Raw genomic sequence first — 19,050 nt, 5'->3', positions numbered from 1 at the left:
TGCTCATTCTCACCACTCATATTCAATATACTACTGGAAGTCCTAGCTAGAACAATTAGATAAGACAAAGAAATAAAAGGCATCCAAATCAGAAAGGAAGAAGTAAAACTGTCATTATTTGCAGATGATATGATCTTATATATTGAGAATCCTAAAGACTCAACCAAAAAACTGTTGGTTTTTTCAATTTTAATGAATTCAGTAAAATTGCAATATATACAAAAATCAACATATACAAATTAGTTGTGTTATATACACTAACAATGAAACCTCTGAAAAATAAATAAAGAAAACTCTTCCATTTACAAGAGCATCAAAAACAATAAAATACCTAGGAGTAAATTTAAGCAAGGGAGTGAAAGATTTGCACAATGAAAACTGCAAGACATTGTTGAAGGAACTCAAAAAAAACGCAAGCAAATGGAATGATATCTCATGTTCATGGATCAGAAGAATTATTTTTTGTATATGTCTATACTACCCAAAGCACCTGTAGTTTCAACTTAATCCCTCTGAAAGTCCCAATGGCACTCTTTACGGAAATAGGATAAACAATCCTAAAATTTGTGTGGAACCACAAAAGACCCCAAAGAGCCAAAGAAATCGTGAAACAGAGGAACAAAGCCAGAGGCATCACATTTCCTGATTTCAAACTATACTACAAAGCTATAGTAATTGGAACAGTATGGTGTTGACATAAAAAAAAAAAACCACATAGACCAATAGAACAGAATAGAAAGCCCCTGATATTTGACAAGGGAATGAAGAATACCAAATGGGGAAAAGATAGCCTCTTCAACAAATGATGCTGGGAAACTGGATACTCATAGGCAGAAAAATGAAATTGGACCCCTATCTTACATCACTCACCAAAATTAACTCCAATGGATCAAATATTTATCAGTGAGGGGGACAAAACATGAGAGACTCCTAACTCTGGGAAACGAACAAGGGGTAGTGGAAAGGGAGGTGGGTGGGGAATTGGGGTGACTGCGTGACAGGCACTTAGGGGACACTTGACGGGATGAGCACTGGGTGATATGCTATATGTTGGCAATTGAACTCCAATAAAAAAAATGGATCAAATATTTAAACATAAAATCTAATACTGTAAAACTCCTAGAGGTAAACATAGGGATGAGTCTCCTTAACATCGGTCTTGACAATGATTTTTTAGATGTGACACCAAAAGTACAAAAATCAACAAATGGGACTACATAAAACTTAAAAGCCTTTGCATAGCAAAGAAACCATTTGTGAAGTGAAAAAGTAACCTACAGAATGGAAGAACATTGTTGCAAATCACATATTGGATAAGAAGTTAATAACTGAAATATATTTTTAAAATTCCCACTGCTCAATCATCAAAAAGAAAAACAAAACAATCTGATTTTTAAATGGGCAGAAGACCCAAATAGACATTTGTCCAAAGAAGACATACAAATGGGCAATAGGTACATGGAAAGACACTCAACACCACTAATCACTAGGGAAATGCAAATCGAAACACCATGGATAGCACCTTCCAGCTATTAGAATAAGATTAAATAACAAGTGTTTTGAGGATGTGGAGGAAAGGAAACCCATGTACACTGTTGGTGGGAATGTAATTTGGTTCATCAACTATGGAAAATAGTATGGAGGTTCTTCAAAAAATTAAAATAGAACTATCATATGATCTAGCAATTCCACTTCTGGGTATATATCTAGGGGAAATGAAATCAATATCTGGAAGAAATATCTGCACTCCCTTATTCATTGCAGCATTATTCACAACAGCCAGGACATAAAACAAACAAAATATCCATCAGAGGAAGAATATATAAAGAAGACATGGTGTATACACATACACACATAGACACACACACAGACACACACACACACACACAGAGGGAGAATATTATTCAGCCAGAAGAAAGAAGAAAATCCTGCCATTTGCAACAACATAGATGCACTTTGAAGGCATTATGCCAAATGAGATATGTCAGGCAGAAAAGAACAAATCTTGTATGATATCACTTATATGTGAAATCTAAGAAAGTGAATCTTGCAAAATCAGAGAGTAGAATGGTGATTACAAGGAGCTGGGGGGATGGGGAAATAGGACAGATTTTATTTAAGGATACAAACATGCAAATAGTAGATAAATAAGTTCTGAAGATCTAAAACCTGGCATAGTGATTATAGGCAAGATTACTGTATTACAAACATCAAACTTGTGAGAAGACTAGATCTGAATTCCGTCATAAAAAAAGAAATTGTAGGGCGCCTGAGTGGTTCAGTCAGTTAAGCATCTGGCTTAAGCTCAAGTCATGACCCCAAGGTCCTGATCCAAGCATCAGGCTACTTGCTCAGCAGGGAGTCTGCTTCTCCCCACTGCTCGTGCTCTCTCACATGCACTCTCTTTCTCTCTCTCTGTCTCTCTCTCAAATAAATAAAAACTAAATATATATATATATATATATATAATTTAAAAAATAATAACCTTTAATGGCACACACTCCTCTGGCAACATATAAATGTATCGATCAACATAATTACACCTTAAACTTATACAATGTCAATTATATATCAAATTTAAAAATTTTAATACATACAAAAAAGGTTTTAAAGCAAACCTTTAACCTGAGTAAATTCTCATTATTGGCCAACAATTCATCCTCAGAGATAAAGATGTCTCCCATAAGAATGTGAAGCTGGACCTGTGATTATGCTAGTTTATACACTGCTCTTTGCCATACTGTTGTGTAGAATGAGGTTTCACAGATGCATCCAATGAATTAGACAGTTGCATAGGTAACTGTTTCTTATTAATTAATAGATTGAATCAGAAAAATGTTCATCACGGTTCTTTAAAGATACTGTTCCCTGGGATCCCTGGGTGGCGCAGTGGTTTGGCGCCTGCCTTTGGCCCAGGGCGCGATCCTGGAGACCTGGGATCGAAACCCACATCAGGCTCCTGGTGCATGGAGCCTGCTTATCCCTCTGCCTATGTCTCTGCCTCTCTCTCTCTCTCTCTCTGTGACTATCATAAATAAATAAAAAATTAACGAAAAAAAGATACTGTTCCCTAAGGGGCACCTGTACCTCAGTCGGTTAAGCATCTGACTCTTGATTTTGGCTTAGGTCATGATCTCGAGGTCGTGAGATTCTCTCCCCCACCTCTCCCCACTCTCTCTAAAGTTAATAATAAATCTTTTTAAACAAATACAGTTTCCTATGATATGAATTATATCTTACTACACATCTCCCTTAATACTTTCCTAATAAGGTATCCCTCCAGTAAGTGGTCAACAGGAAAATATTTCCCAGTTTTCCTACTTTTGAGCCCATAAGACTCCAGGGTCTATGGTTAAACTTCTATAGCCTGTATCTGTAAGAACCTGGTAGGACTTCTACAAACTTCATTCTTCTAGTTAATGAGCTTAAAGTCTGGCTTCAGACTACGACCTCAGGGAATACAACTTCCTTGCACTGCTGAGCTCCGCTAGGTCCACCAAACTCTCTGGTTCCCTTCAGCTAGATTATATCTACCTAGATTGTATCAGCTAGATTATAATGCTTCACTGATATTCTTTGCCCAGTATATAGACTCAGAAAGATACGTGAGGAGTAGCCTCTGTGATTTGGTCTGGCATGGTATGAGAGAATTCTCTCTTGTGTTCCTTTCAAAATTTGAATGTTTCCCACTGTATTTAGTGAGTGAGAGTAGCAGTTTTCCTTCGCTCATTGAGACTTGTAAATAAAAAACATGTACGCTTTCTGAAATTAGGCTATAGAAATATTGGTTCTCCTGTGTCTAGTGATCACCTGACCAAAGATGACTTCTTATACCATGGTAAGACTAGAGCCAAAATTTTAGGATTGTTTGTTTCAACCTTGTGAAAAATGTAGACGGTATTTTGATAGGGATTGTATTGAATATGTACATTGCTTTGGATAGCATAGACTTTTTTTTAAAGAATTTATTTATTTATTTATTTATTTGTTTGTTTATTTATTGATGGAGAAAGAAAGGGAGAGAGCACAAACAGGAGGGAGGGAGAAGCAGGCTCCCCGCTGAATAGGGAGCTCGATGCAGGGCTGGATCCCAGGACTTTGGTATTATGACCTGACCCAAAGGCAGATGCTTAACCAACTGAGCCACCCAGGCCTCCCAACCACAGACATTTTAGCAATATTTGTTCTTCCAATCCATGAGCATGGAAGTTTTTCCATTTCTTTGTGTCTTCCTCACTTTCTTTCTTAAGTGTTTTATAGTTTTCAGAGTACAGATCCTTCACTTCCTTGGTTAGGTTTATTCCTAGGTATAGTGGTTTTTGGTGCAGTTGTAAACAGGATTGATTCCTTTATTTCTCTTTCTTCTGACTTATTGTTAGCATATAGAAATGCAACTGACTTCTGTGCGTTGATTTTATATCCTGCAACTTTGCTGAATTTCTGTATGAGTTCCAGCAATTTTGAGGTGGAGTCTTTTAGGTTTTTAACATAGAGTCTCATGTCCCCTGTGAAATGTGAAAGTCCAACTTCTTTGCTGATTTGGATGACTTTTATTTCTTTTCGTTGTCTGATTGCTGAGGCTAGGATTTCTAGTACTATGTTGAACAATAGTGGTAAGAGTGGGCATCCCTGTCATGTCCCTGACCTTAGAGGAAAAGCTCTCAGTTTTTCCCCATTGAGGATGATATTAGCTGTGGGCTTTTCCTATATGGCTTTTATGATATTGAAGTATGTTCTCTCTATCCCTACACTGCAGAGAGTTTCTATCAGGAAAGGATGCTGTATTTTGTCAGGTGCTTTTCCTGCATCTATTGAGAGAATAATATAGTTCTCGTCCTTTCTTTTATTAATGTGGCCTATCGCATTGATTGATTTGTGGATGTTAACCACCCTTGCAGCCCAGGAATAAATCCTACTTGGCTGTGGTGAATAATCTTTTTAATGTACTGCTGGATCCTATTAGTATTTTGGTGATATTCATCAGGGATATTGGTCTGTAATTTTCCTTTTTGGTGGGGTCTGTCTGGTTTTGGGATCAAGGTAATGCTGGCCTCATAGAAAGAGTTTGGAAATTTTCCTTCCATTCCTGTTTTTGGAACAGCTTCAGGAGAATAGGTATTAACTGAAACTAATAATACACTATATGTTAATTAATTGTTTTTTTTTTAAGTCTCGAGCCAAAAGATAACTTTTGTGCCAGAAAAATTCAGACTTCTATGATTTCTCTAAAGGTTCCCTTCATTCCCATCTGGTGATTTCCAGTCTCTGTTTTCATCTAGCCTTCTGCCTAACTGTCTCTGGCAACTCCTCTTACACTGAATTCTCTCATCATCTTTTGTTTGTGCTACAGACTAATAACTTTGTAGATATTTCTCTCCTTTAGGGCTCTTATCCTTTACTGTTTTTAGCATCTATTAAATAAATCTCTCTGTGCTCTCTAGTAATGAGTGCACCCTGGCTATAGAATCTGCGTTGGTTTGGGAAGCTGAAACCAAGAGCTAAGAGGTCCCCCGTCTAGGGAGGAGTGGGTAAAAGCACATCATAATAGATAGACTTTAGTGGTCTGAGATCCTCCTTCTTCTATTAGACCCTAAATGTGTGTGCTAAAAATAGTTTACTTTTCTAATAATATTAACCACTCCATCAGCTCTGGTCATCGCTATTAGTGGTTAAAGGGGAATAGGAAAAGCAGAATTCAGAGAAGATTTTAAGGAAAATAATGATGTATGTGAAGTTTGTCTTCCCATTTCAGGCCTCAGAACATCAAAGTCTTATTTTTCCAATAATAGTTATCCAGACCATCTCTGCCTTGTAGCACTGTACTTGCTTCTCATCCTATCTTTATTTATCTATCTATCCTGTCATTTATGTAGTTAATATTTTCTGTGTAATTTCACCAAGTACATAACTTTTGAGATATTTTTTTCTTGGAATGTCTCCTTGGGAATGATAGAAGATCATTGTATCTAAATGGCATATTGATATTTCTTGCCTCTCAGAATCTAGTAAATCTTAAATTTAGGCAAATATTCATTTTAAGTAAAATGAATTCGCAGTAGTGTAAACTTCAGCCAAAAATCATAGGATGGGGCAGCCCTGGTGGCTCAGCGGTTTGGTGCCGCCTTCCACCCGGGGTGTGATCCTGGGGACCCAGGATCGACTCGCATGTTGGGCTCCATGCATGGAGCCTGCTTCTCCCTCTGCCTGTGTCTCTGCCTCTCTCTCTCTCTCTCTCTCTCTCTGTGCCTCTCATGAATAAGTAAATAAAAATATTTGAAAAAAATCATAGGATGGAAGATGATAATTCTTTGTAATTATTTTTTAAATGACCCATAAAATGCAATCTCCTGCTCCACTTCTGTTTGAGATGATATCTGATGTAAACATATACGAGATACTAAGAGGTGACCTATCTGAGAAGTTTCAAATGGCTACAAAGGCAATGTGGTAAATAACACGTTTTATTAAGAGGATCCCCCTGGGCTCTATTACTTCCACTCTTTTCTAGGTAAGTGCCTAAACTTCTCTCTCTTTGACTTTTATAAATTTCAAAATAGACATTCAGTTTCAATGTGAACTGAAGCCACTGTGTTCCTTTTCACAAGGTAAGTGCAGAGAAATTGAAGTTAGTGCTTACCTTTCACTGCATGGTTGAAATGAAGCCCACCTGTCTTCAGGTGGTCACAATCAGAGTATCTATATTAGGAGTGGGGGAAGCAAATCATGGAATCTCACAAGTTGGGCTTCCACCTGCCTTCCTGATGGGTTGTGTGGACCCCCGCATAGCACAGAGATTTTCAAGTATTGGATCTCTAACTCATAGTTGCTCCAAAAATCTTTTGGTTATGCTGGAGTTGGCTTAGGCTGAGTGCTGGAGATAAAAATGAGATTGTAGCCAGGTCTACAATGGGAGTAAATATGGAGAAACTAGAAAGTAAATATGAAGAAAGTGGCCAAAACAGTGATTCTAAATCTTGAGAAATTTTCTAGTTAAAGTAAATGTACTGAATTGAGTGTGAAGAACACAAAGAAACTGTTTATTTCCCTCTTTTAAGATCTTATTTATTAATTTGACAGAGAAAGAAGAGTACAAGCAGAGGGAATGGCAGGCAGAAGGAAAGGGAGAAACAGGTTCCCACTGGGCAGGGAGCCCATCACGGGGCTCAATCCCAGGACCTGGAGATCATGACCTGACCCAAAGGCAGACACTTAACCAACTGAGCCACCCAGGTGCCCCAAAACTGTTTATTTCAATGAGATTTTACAAACTCAGAGACAGGAAGAATTGACCTTTCCATCTGGTCATTCATCTTCACTGCAGAATCGGAATTAATTTGGGCCATCAAACTGGACTGCAAGTTACTCATCAGATAGAACAAAGAGGTAATTTGAATATGGGTTCTGATAAGGAATGGGAGTATAAGCACTTGTCTGAATAAGAAAAGAAAGAAAAACCAGGGTATTACCTGACCCTGCAGGAATAGAATCTGTTCTGATGAGTTCTCTGGGCAAGAACAATGTGACGTTGTAGTGAAATCCCCTAGATGAAAACTGAGAAACTCAGAGTCAATTCAGAATTCTGGGTTAGATGTCAAGATTACCATACCAGGAAAGAGGACTTATGAAGGAACAGCATCTGAGGTTTCAAGCTGAGTATGAAAAAAATTAACCAATGCAAGAATTCAGCTCTGAATGCCATTAACGTATGACTGGAAAAGCAAAACAAATATGTACATTCACACAACAGTTCAACAAACATTAAGGTTGTTTGGCCAATCTATTGCAAGTAGGAGGCCTTGCACAAAGTAGATCCATAATATTTCAAATAATTAGATAAATGAGAGAACTGATGAATTAATGGATAAATGATTGAGTGGAAACATAGATGGATAGATGACTGAATTGACCAACAGGATGGATAATAGAGTGCACACCTAAATGTCATGTTTTTAAACCACCCTCCCAACATGGACAAAAATGAGGTAGTAAGTTTGACCTGCCCCCCAGGGGGAAGGAATCTTTAGGTACCAGTTATTACAAAAGAAAATAAGTCTTCTGCCTTCACAACCACTACAAAATGAGCCCCTCGACCCCACATAGCCTTTTCTCTCTCCACCACTTCTCAGTCAGCCTCAAGTTTTATTTATTTCTAGTTAGAATTAAAGCTGGAGATATTCCTCTAACAAAGCACATATCTCATATTTGCTTCATTCATTCTTTCTACATTTAACAAATATCAAGGTCCCAATATTGCCTTTCATTCTGCTGTAGGATCAGGACTTAATATAGATGATTAAATACCAAATCTATTCTCCATAAACAAGCAACGCACCTGAGAAAAAAGAAATACTTACACATACATCCTACTAAAACCCATAGAAACAAAGAAATAAAGTAAAAGCCAGAGTAAGATAGATATACAAGTGAAGGCCAAAAACAGTTAGAGGGTAAGGGGTAAAAGGGAACATGGAGTGAGGTAGATGTGCTTAAGCAAATAAATGTCAGCTAGTCAGAGTGTAAAAATCACAGATATGGAAGCTTTATACACCTGGGAGAGATGTAAAGCTTATCCACTAATCCTCTAGATACCAACAAGTTACCACATTTTCAGATTCAATTCCCTTATTCTAAAATTTGAAATAATGTAGCCCCCATAGTTTTGTTGAGATCTTCAAATAGATAAAAAGCTAAATGTTTGATAATACTTACATATAATTGGTATCAATTAAATATTGGGTGTCATTATTTTGTATAATCTGTGCAGGCATAGAAAGAAGTAATCAAGACAGAAGTCTGATGGAAGAAATAGAAATTACAGTGAGATGGGAAAAAAAATGGTAGCATTTAGGCCAAGATTTAAAGGAAAAAAATCCAAAAGTATCAGCTGAAGTCAATGTGGAGAATAGGAAAATAATTAGGGTACCAGAGCAAGTTTTGTCTGACCAACTGGTACCAGATTCTGCAGCACAGAGCCACCCAGAACCACATGGGGAATGTTTAAAATACTGATCACCAGGATCCAGAAAAGACCAAGTAAAACAAGTTCTCTGCAGGTAGAGAAATTACTTCAAATAGTGGTTAATCTTTAAATGCCAACCAGAGAAGTTTATCATTATTCAGGAGCATTGTAGAATTCACATTTTGGTCATAGGCTCATACAGAGTAGATGCAAATCCTATCTGTTCAGATTGAGGAACTAAATGAGTCTTCTAGATCTGAGTTTTGGAAGTGGGGGAAGGGTTAACCGTTAAAAATACACATTAGCACTATTCTTTCTTAACCCATTCCCCACCACATACATACTCACACACAAATACATTTCAAATTTTTCCCTTGAATCAAATAAACAAATATACTAGAGAGAGACACATGAAAACTAGAAGTATAATAAATATAAGTAATTATTATTAAGTATTATTATTATTAAGTAATATTGGTCTATTGTGAGCTTTTAAATGGAGACTGAAAGACTGTGTAACTCAAGAAACCAGAGATGACTAGAATCACTTCTCCAAGAGGTATATTGGATATAATTTAACTGGTAGTGTTGCAAGATAAAATCAAAGCACAGTTCAAGGAGATGAAACCAATCAGTCATAAACTAAACTGAAAAATTATGTAAAGGTCACCAGAGCTTATTTGTGGGAGAGTAGTCACAAGGGAAAAGAGCACAAATCGGCTGGTTCAGGAGCCAAGCAACTGGCAACCAAGTGAGGGAAGAATTCTGGAGAGGGAGGAAGAGTAGATTTTTTAAAAATCCATGCACGAGGTGAACACACTGAAAAGAGATACATGCATACATAGAAGGAAGTAGTAATCCTAAGGTGGCACAAAAAGAAGGTGAATATTTCATGTGTCTTTTTGTCCTCATTCCAGTGGAACATCTTCTACCATGGTCTTAGGAAACCACAGCACCATCACAGAATTCATCTTCCTTGGACTGTCTGCTGACCCCCACATCCAGGTTCTGCTCTTTGTGCTTTTCCTAGCAATTTACCTCCTGATCATCATGGGGAACCTGATGATAATGATAGTGACTATGACCGATACCCATCTCCACACCCCCATGTACTTCTTCTTGAGCCACCTCTCCTTCCTGGATCTTTGTTTAACTTCAGTAATTGTGCCCAAGATGCTGGAGAATCTCGTATCTCACAAGAAATCAGTATCAGTAGAAGGCTGCCTCACTCAGGCATTTTTCGTGTTTTCCATCGCCGGAACTGAAGTTTTTGTGCTCTCTGCCATGGCCTATGACCGCTATACTGCCATCTGCTACCCCCTGCTCTATGGCCAGCTGATGAGTAAACAGTTGTGTGGGGGTCTGGTATGGGTCTCATGGGCACTGGGCTTTCTGGATGCTCTCATTAACACCCTCATGGCTTGGAATTTGGACTTCTGTGAGGTTCAGGTCATCCCTCACTTCAGCTGTGAACTGCCATCTCTATTTTCTCTATCTTGCTCTGACATCTCCACCAACTTTACAGTCCTGGTGTGCTCTGCCATCATTCATGCTTCTGGAACCTTGCTTCTGGTCTTCTTCTCATATACTCGCATTGTCTCCACCATCCTGAGCATCAGCTCCACCTCAGGCAGAAGTAAAGCCTTCTCCACCTGCTCCTCCCACCTCACTGCAGTGAGCTTTTTCTATGGATCTGCTTTTCTTCGCTATTTCATGCCAACCTCAGGCTCACCTCTGGAGCTGATTTTCTCCATACAGTACAGTGTGGTCACTCCTCTAATAAATCCCCTTATTTACAGCTTGAAGAACAAGGAAGTAAAATCAGCTCTGAAAAGAATGCTGCAAAAAGGTTTAAAACAGCTCAGAGAGCAGAGAACAGGCAGTGGATGATTGGGAGATGGGGAAGAATCTTATCAGATGGTTGAAAAACAGATGTAGGGAAAATTTTCTTGGTTCATAACAGAATGACAAAATATCTTATAAGGGCTAGTTTCCTTTGGAATGCCTGAGAAGATCCAAGAGCTACTTGCTTATGTTGGCTCATATTTAATTTATTCAGAGACAAAACAATGGATTTATTCTCCCTTTTAATTATGAAACATTCCCATTGAGATTAGCACTAAGAAAATTGACAAGAAACTGAATTCTTGTTGGGTCTAATATTTAGAGGGGAAGCTTTGCTAGAAGTAAAAGCACCAAGAAGGCCATTGATAATAAAGACTCATAAATTCCAGACTCAGGAGCTGGAAGGGAGGTTGGGGATAAGCTTGGACTAGATAGGGACTTGTAGAAAAGATAGAAGGATCTAAAAATGGCTGGCAGAGCCAAAGGAAGATTCACAAACACTTTCCATACTTTGTGCCTCTCCTGTTACCTTCACCTGGTGGCAACAGGGAGAGAATCCACTCTTTCTGGGGTAGCCATCAGCCCTAGTCTGTCATTGGGGCACCACTGTTGGGATGCTGAAGAGGTACTAAGGCCAGGGGGCAGTCATCAATGAGGATGCTGGGGCTGCTGAAGGGATACTGCCTTGCCTCCCCCAGAACCAGATTAGCTGCTTCTCTTAGTTTTCACCCACACTTTCCATTGGTTGACCCTAAGAAAAAGCCACCAGCCTGGGAATCTGGGAGATATCCTCTGTGGGCATCTAGTCCAGGTAATATAAAGCCAAGTACACTGGATAAGCATAGGACTGAGGGCCAACAGAAAACTGGTGTAACACATAATGGTAAACATGAGCCTCCTCAGGCAGGGAAAGGAAGGGAAGGGAAGGCAAGGCAAGGCAAGGTAGAGAAAGGGAAAGAAAAGAAAAAGAAAAGAAAATTAGACAAGAGAAGACCAGATGGTAGAAGGGAGAATGGGAGGAATAAGGGGAAATTTACAAAGAAGACTTCAGTAAGGGTCAGACAAGTAAGGGTACCACCCAGGAGGACACCCTTGGGAGAAAAGGAATTCGAAACCCAAGGCTATAGATGCACTGGCGCCCTCAGGTGGTGTGAGGAATTCACTGCGCCAATGTACACAGCAGTTGAAAGAAGGAAGAAATCCTCTAACTCTATGCTCAGGCAAAACATGGCCTGAAAATAGTCAACAGTTCTGTTTTCAAACTCTGGAATCCCTGGAAATTTCAAACTCAAGGGACTGTCTTGCTATGGGGGATTTTTCTTCCCTGTTGGTAACCTTTCCATCTCACAGGATTTCTGTTCCCACCCAGGCACAGTACTTGACAGATATCCCCCAGAGTTAGAGGATGCTCCAAGTCTACCTAAGTCCTTTTTTCAAATGATTTGGCTTGAAAAAAAATTATCTATAATCTAGTGATACAATAATTGAAAAACCTGCATTTACCTAATTTCAAAATGCCATACATGATAGACCTATTTCGGGCCTTTCCTACAATTTTGCCATATTGGTATGTCTATTTTCCTATTTTATCTTCCTTGATAATTCAAGGAGTTTTCAGTTTTACTTTTCAATTTCCCTTTCTCCATTAATGGTGTAATTTGGGGGAGTATGGATACGTTATACTTTATTGATATGCATGAGAAGGTAGATTTTCCTAAGCCGCTCCCCTTCCTCAGGGGGTCTGGGATGTAAATTGGAGGTCAGGAGATTCTCAGTGTGTTGGGGGATTAAGCCAGGGCAGGGACTCCCCAGCAGCTGAGAGCCTCTCTCTTCCTCTTATTCTCGCTGGGGCTGGTGGTCCAGGAGGCTCTTACTGCTTGGAAGCCATGTGGACAATGAGGTCAACCACCTGGTTGCTGTAGCTGAATTCATTGTCATACCAGGAAATGAGCTTGACAAAGTGGTCATTGAGGGCAATGCCAGTCCCAGCGTCGAAGGTGGAAGAGTGGGTGTCACTGTTGAAGTCGCAGGAGACAACCTGGTCCTCAGTATAGCCCAGGATGCCCTTGAGGGGGCCCTCTGATGCCTGCTTCACCACCTTCTTGATGTGGTCATATATGGCAGCTTTCTCCACGTGGCAGGTCAGATCCACAACTGACACATTGGAGGTGGGGACACAGAAAGTCATACCAGTGAGATTCCCGTTCAGCTCAGGGATGACCTTGCCCACAGCCTTGGCAGCACCAGTGGAAGCAGGGATGATGTTCTGAGCAGCCCCTGGGCCATCATGCCACAGCTTCCCAGGGGGGCCGTCCATGGTCTTCTGGGTGGCAGTGATGGCATGGACGGTGGTCATGAGGCCTTCCACAATGCCAAGTTGTCATGGATGACTTTGGCCAGAGGAGCCAAGCAGGTGGTGGTGCAGGAGGCATTGCTGACAATCTTGAGGGAGTTGTCATTCTTCTCGTGGTTCATGCCCATCACAAACATGGGGGCATCAGTGGAAGGAGCAGAGATGATGACCCTCTTGGCCCCGCCCTTCAAGTGAGCCCCAGCCTCCTCCATGGGGTGAAGACCCCAGTGGACTTCACAACCTACTCAGCACTAGCATCACCCCATTTGATGTTGGCAGGTTCTCACTCCTGGAAGATGGAGATGGACTTCCCATTGATGACAAGTTTCCCATTCTCAGTCTTGACCATGCCATGGAATTTGCCATGGGTAGAATCATACTAGAACATGTACACCATGTAGTTGAGGTCGATGAAGGGGTCATTGATGGCAACAATATTCACTTTGCCAGAGTTAAAAGCAGCCCTGGTGACCAGGCGCCCAGTATGGCCAAATCCGTCCACTCTGACCTTCACCATCGTGTCTCGGGGACATGGCTGGCACTGCACCAGAAGATGCGGCTGTCTGTCGAATGGGGAGGAGCAGAGAGCAATGGTGTAATTTTTTTAATCTTTAATAAATATTCAACCCTTAATATATGATTCATCATTTATACATTTTGAAGATTCTTGTTTTATTTTTATTATTTCTCTTTTCCATTCACTTTTATACTGCAAGGATTTATGAAACAAGTTAGCACGTGCTTAGTTTTGTTCCCATTTCTCACTGTAAGAAAAATATGAAATAGATATGGCAAAACATTTTTAGTGTTTCTAATATTAACCTATTTTTTTGTCATGCAATATTTCCAAAAATATTTGAAGCCAGGTTTTCCTCCTTTCTTTCTTGTTATGTGCCTTAAAAATTCATATTGCAGAATTTAATTAATCATAATCCTTTAAAGAAGATGTGGTATATGTATACAATGGAATATTACTCAGCCATTAGAAACGACAAATACCCACCATTTGCTTCGACGTGGATGGAACTGGAGGGTATTATGCTGAGTGAAATAAGTCAATCGGAGAAGGACAAACATTATATGGTCTCATTCATTTAGGGAATATAAAAATTAGTAAAAGGGAATAAAGGGAAAGGAGAGAAAATGAGTGAAAATATCAGTGAGGGTGACAAAACATGAGAGACACCTAACACTGAGAAATAAACAAGGGGTAGTGGAAGGGGAGGTGGGCGGGGGGTTGGGGTGACTGGGTGATGGGCCCTGAGGGGGACACTTGACAGGATGAGCACTGGGTGTTATGCTATATGTTGGCAAATTGAATTCCAATAAAAAAAATCATAATCCTTTGCAACGTGTGATAATTAGTCCAAACATGTACATCTTTTTTTTTTTAGTTTACTTTTTGTTGCATATTTGTTTGCTTTTTTTTTTTTAATGATAACATAAACCCTCCATGGTCTCACAACTTAACCTAACAACTAAAATGTTACTAATAACATGCATTTATGAACAGGCTTCTCTCCTTCCTAAACAGCATCATTGCCAAATATTTCACATGTCTTTTTTTAATTCCACAAAATAGACACCAATTTTATTATATTAGTGTAATTTCAGTTTGCCTACATTTAACCACTGATGTCTCAATGATTTCTTCTTGCAACTTAAATACCTTTGGGGGATTATCTTCCTTCCTCCTCTAGTATACTCTGTGCTAAGTAGGTACAGATGACTCTCAGAATGGAATATTCCCCTCATAACAGAATTTCTCACAGAGATCTTTCATATTCCCCTTCAGATATCAATGCATTATAAACAATCTACTGGCATTATAAGGAAACTTCCTTCAAAAATACAGGATGCACACAAGGGTCAGGCCTCCACTTCCTGTAATGTCCATAAAAACTATGCTCATGTTCTTACCTTAAAAAGGCTCAAAGCATACCTCACATACCTACACAATCCCCACTCAGTAAGTAGACTCCATTCTCTCCCATTGTTGGGTGATTCACCTTGATAACCCAGGACCAACCTAAAAACAGAGAAGTTCCCACATATCTGTACCTCCAAGATCAGTGGAGGGTGAGGAAAGAGAATGAGAATGTAAGGAAAGATAAAGTCATTAGAAACAAGTGGTTGTTCTCTTTCCTTGGGTATCAATGAGGAAAAGAGATGATAGGTTTTTAAATTTATAACTCTTATTCATACATCTTATCATTGCCTTCTTCTCAGCCATTACCAAAATAGATAAGGAAATCAATATTTACTGAGCTTTTACTATTAGCCAGGCATGATATATGGAATTTTTTACATTTCATGTCTACATGATAATTACTCCTCTACAATTTTGACAAATAATTCCATTTTCTTGCATCAGTCAATTCTTTAAAAGTATTTAACACTATCATTTCTCCAATTACAAAACAATCCACTTTTATTTTAGAAAATACGAAAATTTTTGAAAAGGATAAAAAGCCAGTATCACGCATAATCCCAAAGTGTTGTCTGTGGCTCTTTCTTCAGCCTCCAAGAAGGTAAAAATAAAAATATTCTCCTCTTTGGATGCATATAGAAATATTTACAGATATGTGAATATAGACAGCTAGGTATGCACATTATTTCTTTACTCTATCAGCTGAGAAGACCTAAAAGTAACAACATCCCAGTAACAAGGAGCACACTGAGTACTCAGAGCTTGATTTCTAACACCATTCTCCAACAAAAAAGACCAAGGCCACATGGAGAATTGGATGATTCTAAGGCTGAAACAAAGAAGATACAATATGAACCTGAAGCATCTCATAGCAACAGAAAGTACTCAAAAAAACCCACCCCAAAATGATATGGGTATGTTAACGGGACATGGGAGCCAAATGAAAGAGCCCCCAGTGACTAAGGATGGACCGATTTGAGCAACAAAATAAGTAGCATAGTATTAGATCATAACCAAAGTATAAAATAATATGATACTCATATAAAAAAATAATTGAATAATTAAATAAATGGAAGAGAGTTGACAATCTCCCTTTCAGAAGAATTCCCAAATAACTTGTATAGAAACTGCGCTCTCAATGAAGTAGAGTATAACTAGCCACTCCTTAAAGTTGAGCTGCACGTAATGATTCTCTTCTAAAGAATACAGTATGAAAACAGGGGAAAAGTTGAGAAACCTGACAAATGCTACCTGTGACAGATGACCAAGATTAATGTCAGCAGTGGTTAACTCATGTTGATAGTATACACTCCTGATATGATGTGATGAGAATGACACTTCACCTGTGTGGGCCTCATCACCAAAACCCACAGCCCTAATCATGAGAAAAACATCAAATAAAACCAAGTTGAGGGGCATTGTACAAAATATCTGATCAGTACCCCTTAGAACTGCCAATGTCATCAAAAACAAAGGCTGAGAACTGTCACAATCAAGGGAGCCTAAGGATACATGAATTAAATGTAATGTGCTGTCCTGGATAGAATCTTGGAATAGAAATTGGATGTTAGGTAACAACTAAGGAAATATGGATACATTATGAACTTTAGTGATAATTTTTCAATATGGTTCATTAATTGTGATAAATGTACCACACTGATGTAAAATGTTAATAATAATGGAGACTAGGAGGTGTATATGGGAATGTTCTGTACTATTTTTGCACCTTTTATTTTTATTTATTTTATTTTTTTTATTTATTTATGATAGTCACAGAGAGAGAGAGAGAGAGAGAGAGAGAGGCAGAGACATAGGCAGAGGGAGAAGCAGGCTCCATGCACCGGGAGCCCGATGTGGGATTCGATCCTGGGTCTCCAGGATCGCGCCCTGGGCAAAAGGCAGGCACCAAACCGCTGCGCTACCCAGGGATCCCCTGCACCTTTTATGTAAATCTAAAACTATTCTTTTTTTTTTTTAATCTAAAACTATTCTAAAATTAAATTTTTATTTTAAAAAAATCTTCTCCTTCCCATCTCCAATCTCATCATCCATGGTAATCAATGTGACTGGCATGGATCAGTTCATTGATGACAAATACCACATAGTCTGAGGCATTCTGAATATTTCTCCAGGCTACTCTGGTGGATGGCGAGATATTATTACTCTAAAGCTTGGGAGGATGTTTTAAATCCTTTAAAATATTTAGAGTAAGGCATCTATTTAAAAAATAATTCTTTTCCAAAATGGACTACTACCAAAAACATAAGTTTGATATGGCAGATTTAGAGCAAAGAAGATTGCCCTCCATAATTTGGGTGGGCCATGTCCAATCAGTTGAAGGACTGACTAGAACGAAAGGCTGACCTCCCACAAACAGGAGGGAATTCTTCCAGTGGACTTCATCTAAGCTTCATCTGCAATATTAGCTCTACCTGGTTCACCAGCTGACTGCTCACACGTGCACACACTCTCTTTCAAATAAATAAATAAAATATCTTTAAAAATCTGATGGTGGAAATCATTTCACAAAGCATACATATGTCAGATCACCACATCATACATTTTAAACATATAAAATTTTATATTTTATTTGTAACTCAACATCAAGAAGGAAGGAAGAGAGTGAGGCAGAGAGGGAGGAAAGTAAAGAAAAAACACCAGATACTCAGGAGTTCTCACCCAAGAGTTTCCAGTAAGATTTCTAAGTCAAGTTCTGAAGTCAACATCTGAGATAATCTACAATTCTTACAAACTGCAACTTCCCTAATTAACTCATGTAGTTCAGGATCTAACTCCAGGGAATAAAGGCTATTTCTCCATCTTTCTCTTGATCTCCCAGTTTCAACCAGCCAATAAACTAACTGCAGGAACTATAATTGCTTTTCTGAGAGGTTAGAACTGAGCTTTACTCTCTTGAACATCATATTTAGTCACAGAGAATGCTCAATTAAGAGAAACTAAGTAACTAGTCCTAAAACCACCCGAAATCTCTCACCAAACTGCACTTACTGAGGATTGGAACATCTTTTCACTGTGGCCAATTGAGACATGGAAGACCAACACTTCAGAACAATCTAAATCTAGGACATTCTGTCTTCCTGCCCTCCTTGTGACTCCCAACTGGAAAAATAAAAGTTGCTGTTTTTCCTAAAGTTACTTCATTGAAGTATTACTTCTTAGGACCTCAGATAAGGTCGAGTAGGAAAACAGCTACAAAATGTCTTCTGTATCAGAAAATATAGGAGCATGGTAATATTTCCTATGATTTTTCTTAGTTTTTTCCAAATGTTTTCCAGTTGCTTTATAGTTTTATTAACATCTCTCACTGGACCTTCTCTCTCTGGATCTCTGAGACACTTCTTTTCACTTTCTCACCTCAACTTCCACACAACAGAGAGACCTTGCCTCTCAGTGCTCCCTAAGCTGTGTCTGCATTTCTCAGTTTATTCAGTTTTGTCCTCCAGTTCTCTTATTGGGTAATAAGGCGGTCAGTGAATAATGCTAATCATTAGAGAAGGGGAGTCCTTGAATATTGGCAGAAAATATTGATGCCCTAAGGTACACTCTCCTTTATCAGGTCCTCAGACATATACGTGCAGAGAATTCATTTTTCTGCTATTATTACCCATTCCCACTCTGATCCCTGCTGAAGAATTAATGTAAAGAACAATAGGAGACTTATTTATAACAATTCATTCTGGTCACCAGGCCCCTTCTATAAGTACTGAAGTATTTTAGCTTTCTCTTCTCCTAACCTCACTTATCAATTATTTAATTAAGGACCTCAACATCCTCTGAGTTGAACTATACCAGGACAAGTATCAGACACTTATTGAAATAAGTCTCATATTTTGATTATTAGTCCTTAACTACTTGTCACCTTGGAAAACGCTGGTGGTCTCATTAGACCTAACGACTTGACGACTGTTTCAATGTGCAACCCTTATCAAAATTGTCTAATTT

The 19,050-nt window shown here is 38.9% G+C and overlaps 1 protein-coding gene and 1 pseudogene across 1 annotated transcript; one reads left to right on the top strand and one right to left on the bottom strand.

Annotated features, from left to right (window-relative positions):
• Nucleotides 1-9,892: 9,892 nt before the first annotated feature.
• On the top strand, nt 9,893-10,849 carry LOC144297577 (olfactory receptor 8S1-like). Its single transcript, XM_077871847.1, has one exon. It carries the CDS (start codon nt 9,893-9,895, stop codon nt 10,847-10,849), a length of 957 nt encoding a protein of 318 aa, XP_077727973.1.
• A 1,757-nt stretch (nt 10,850-12,606) lies between these two features.
• LOC144297576 (glyceraldehyde-3-phosphate dehydrogenase pseudogene) lies at nt 12,607-13,720 on the bottom strand (annotated as a pseudogene).
• Between the last annotated feature and the right edge of the window lie 5,330 nt (nt 13,721-19,050).

The sequence above is a fragment of the Canis aureus genome, chromosome 25, assembly GCF_053574225.1.
Source record: "Canis aureus isolate CA01 chromosome 25, VMU_Caureus_v.1.0, whole genome shotgun sequence".
Lineage (NCBI taxonomy): Eukaryota > Metazoa > Chordata > Mammalia > Carnivora > Canidae > Canis > Canis aureus.
This window is presented reverse-complemented; position numbering and strand designations above follow the sequence as displayed.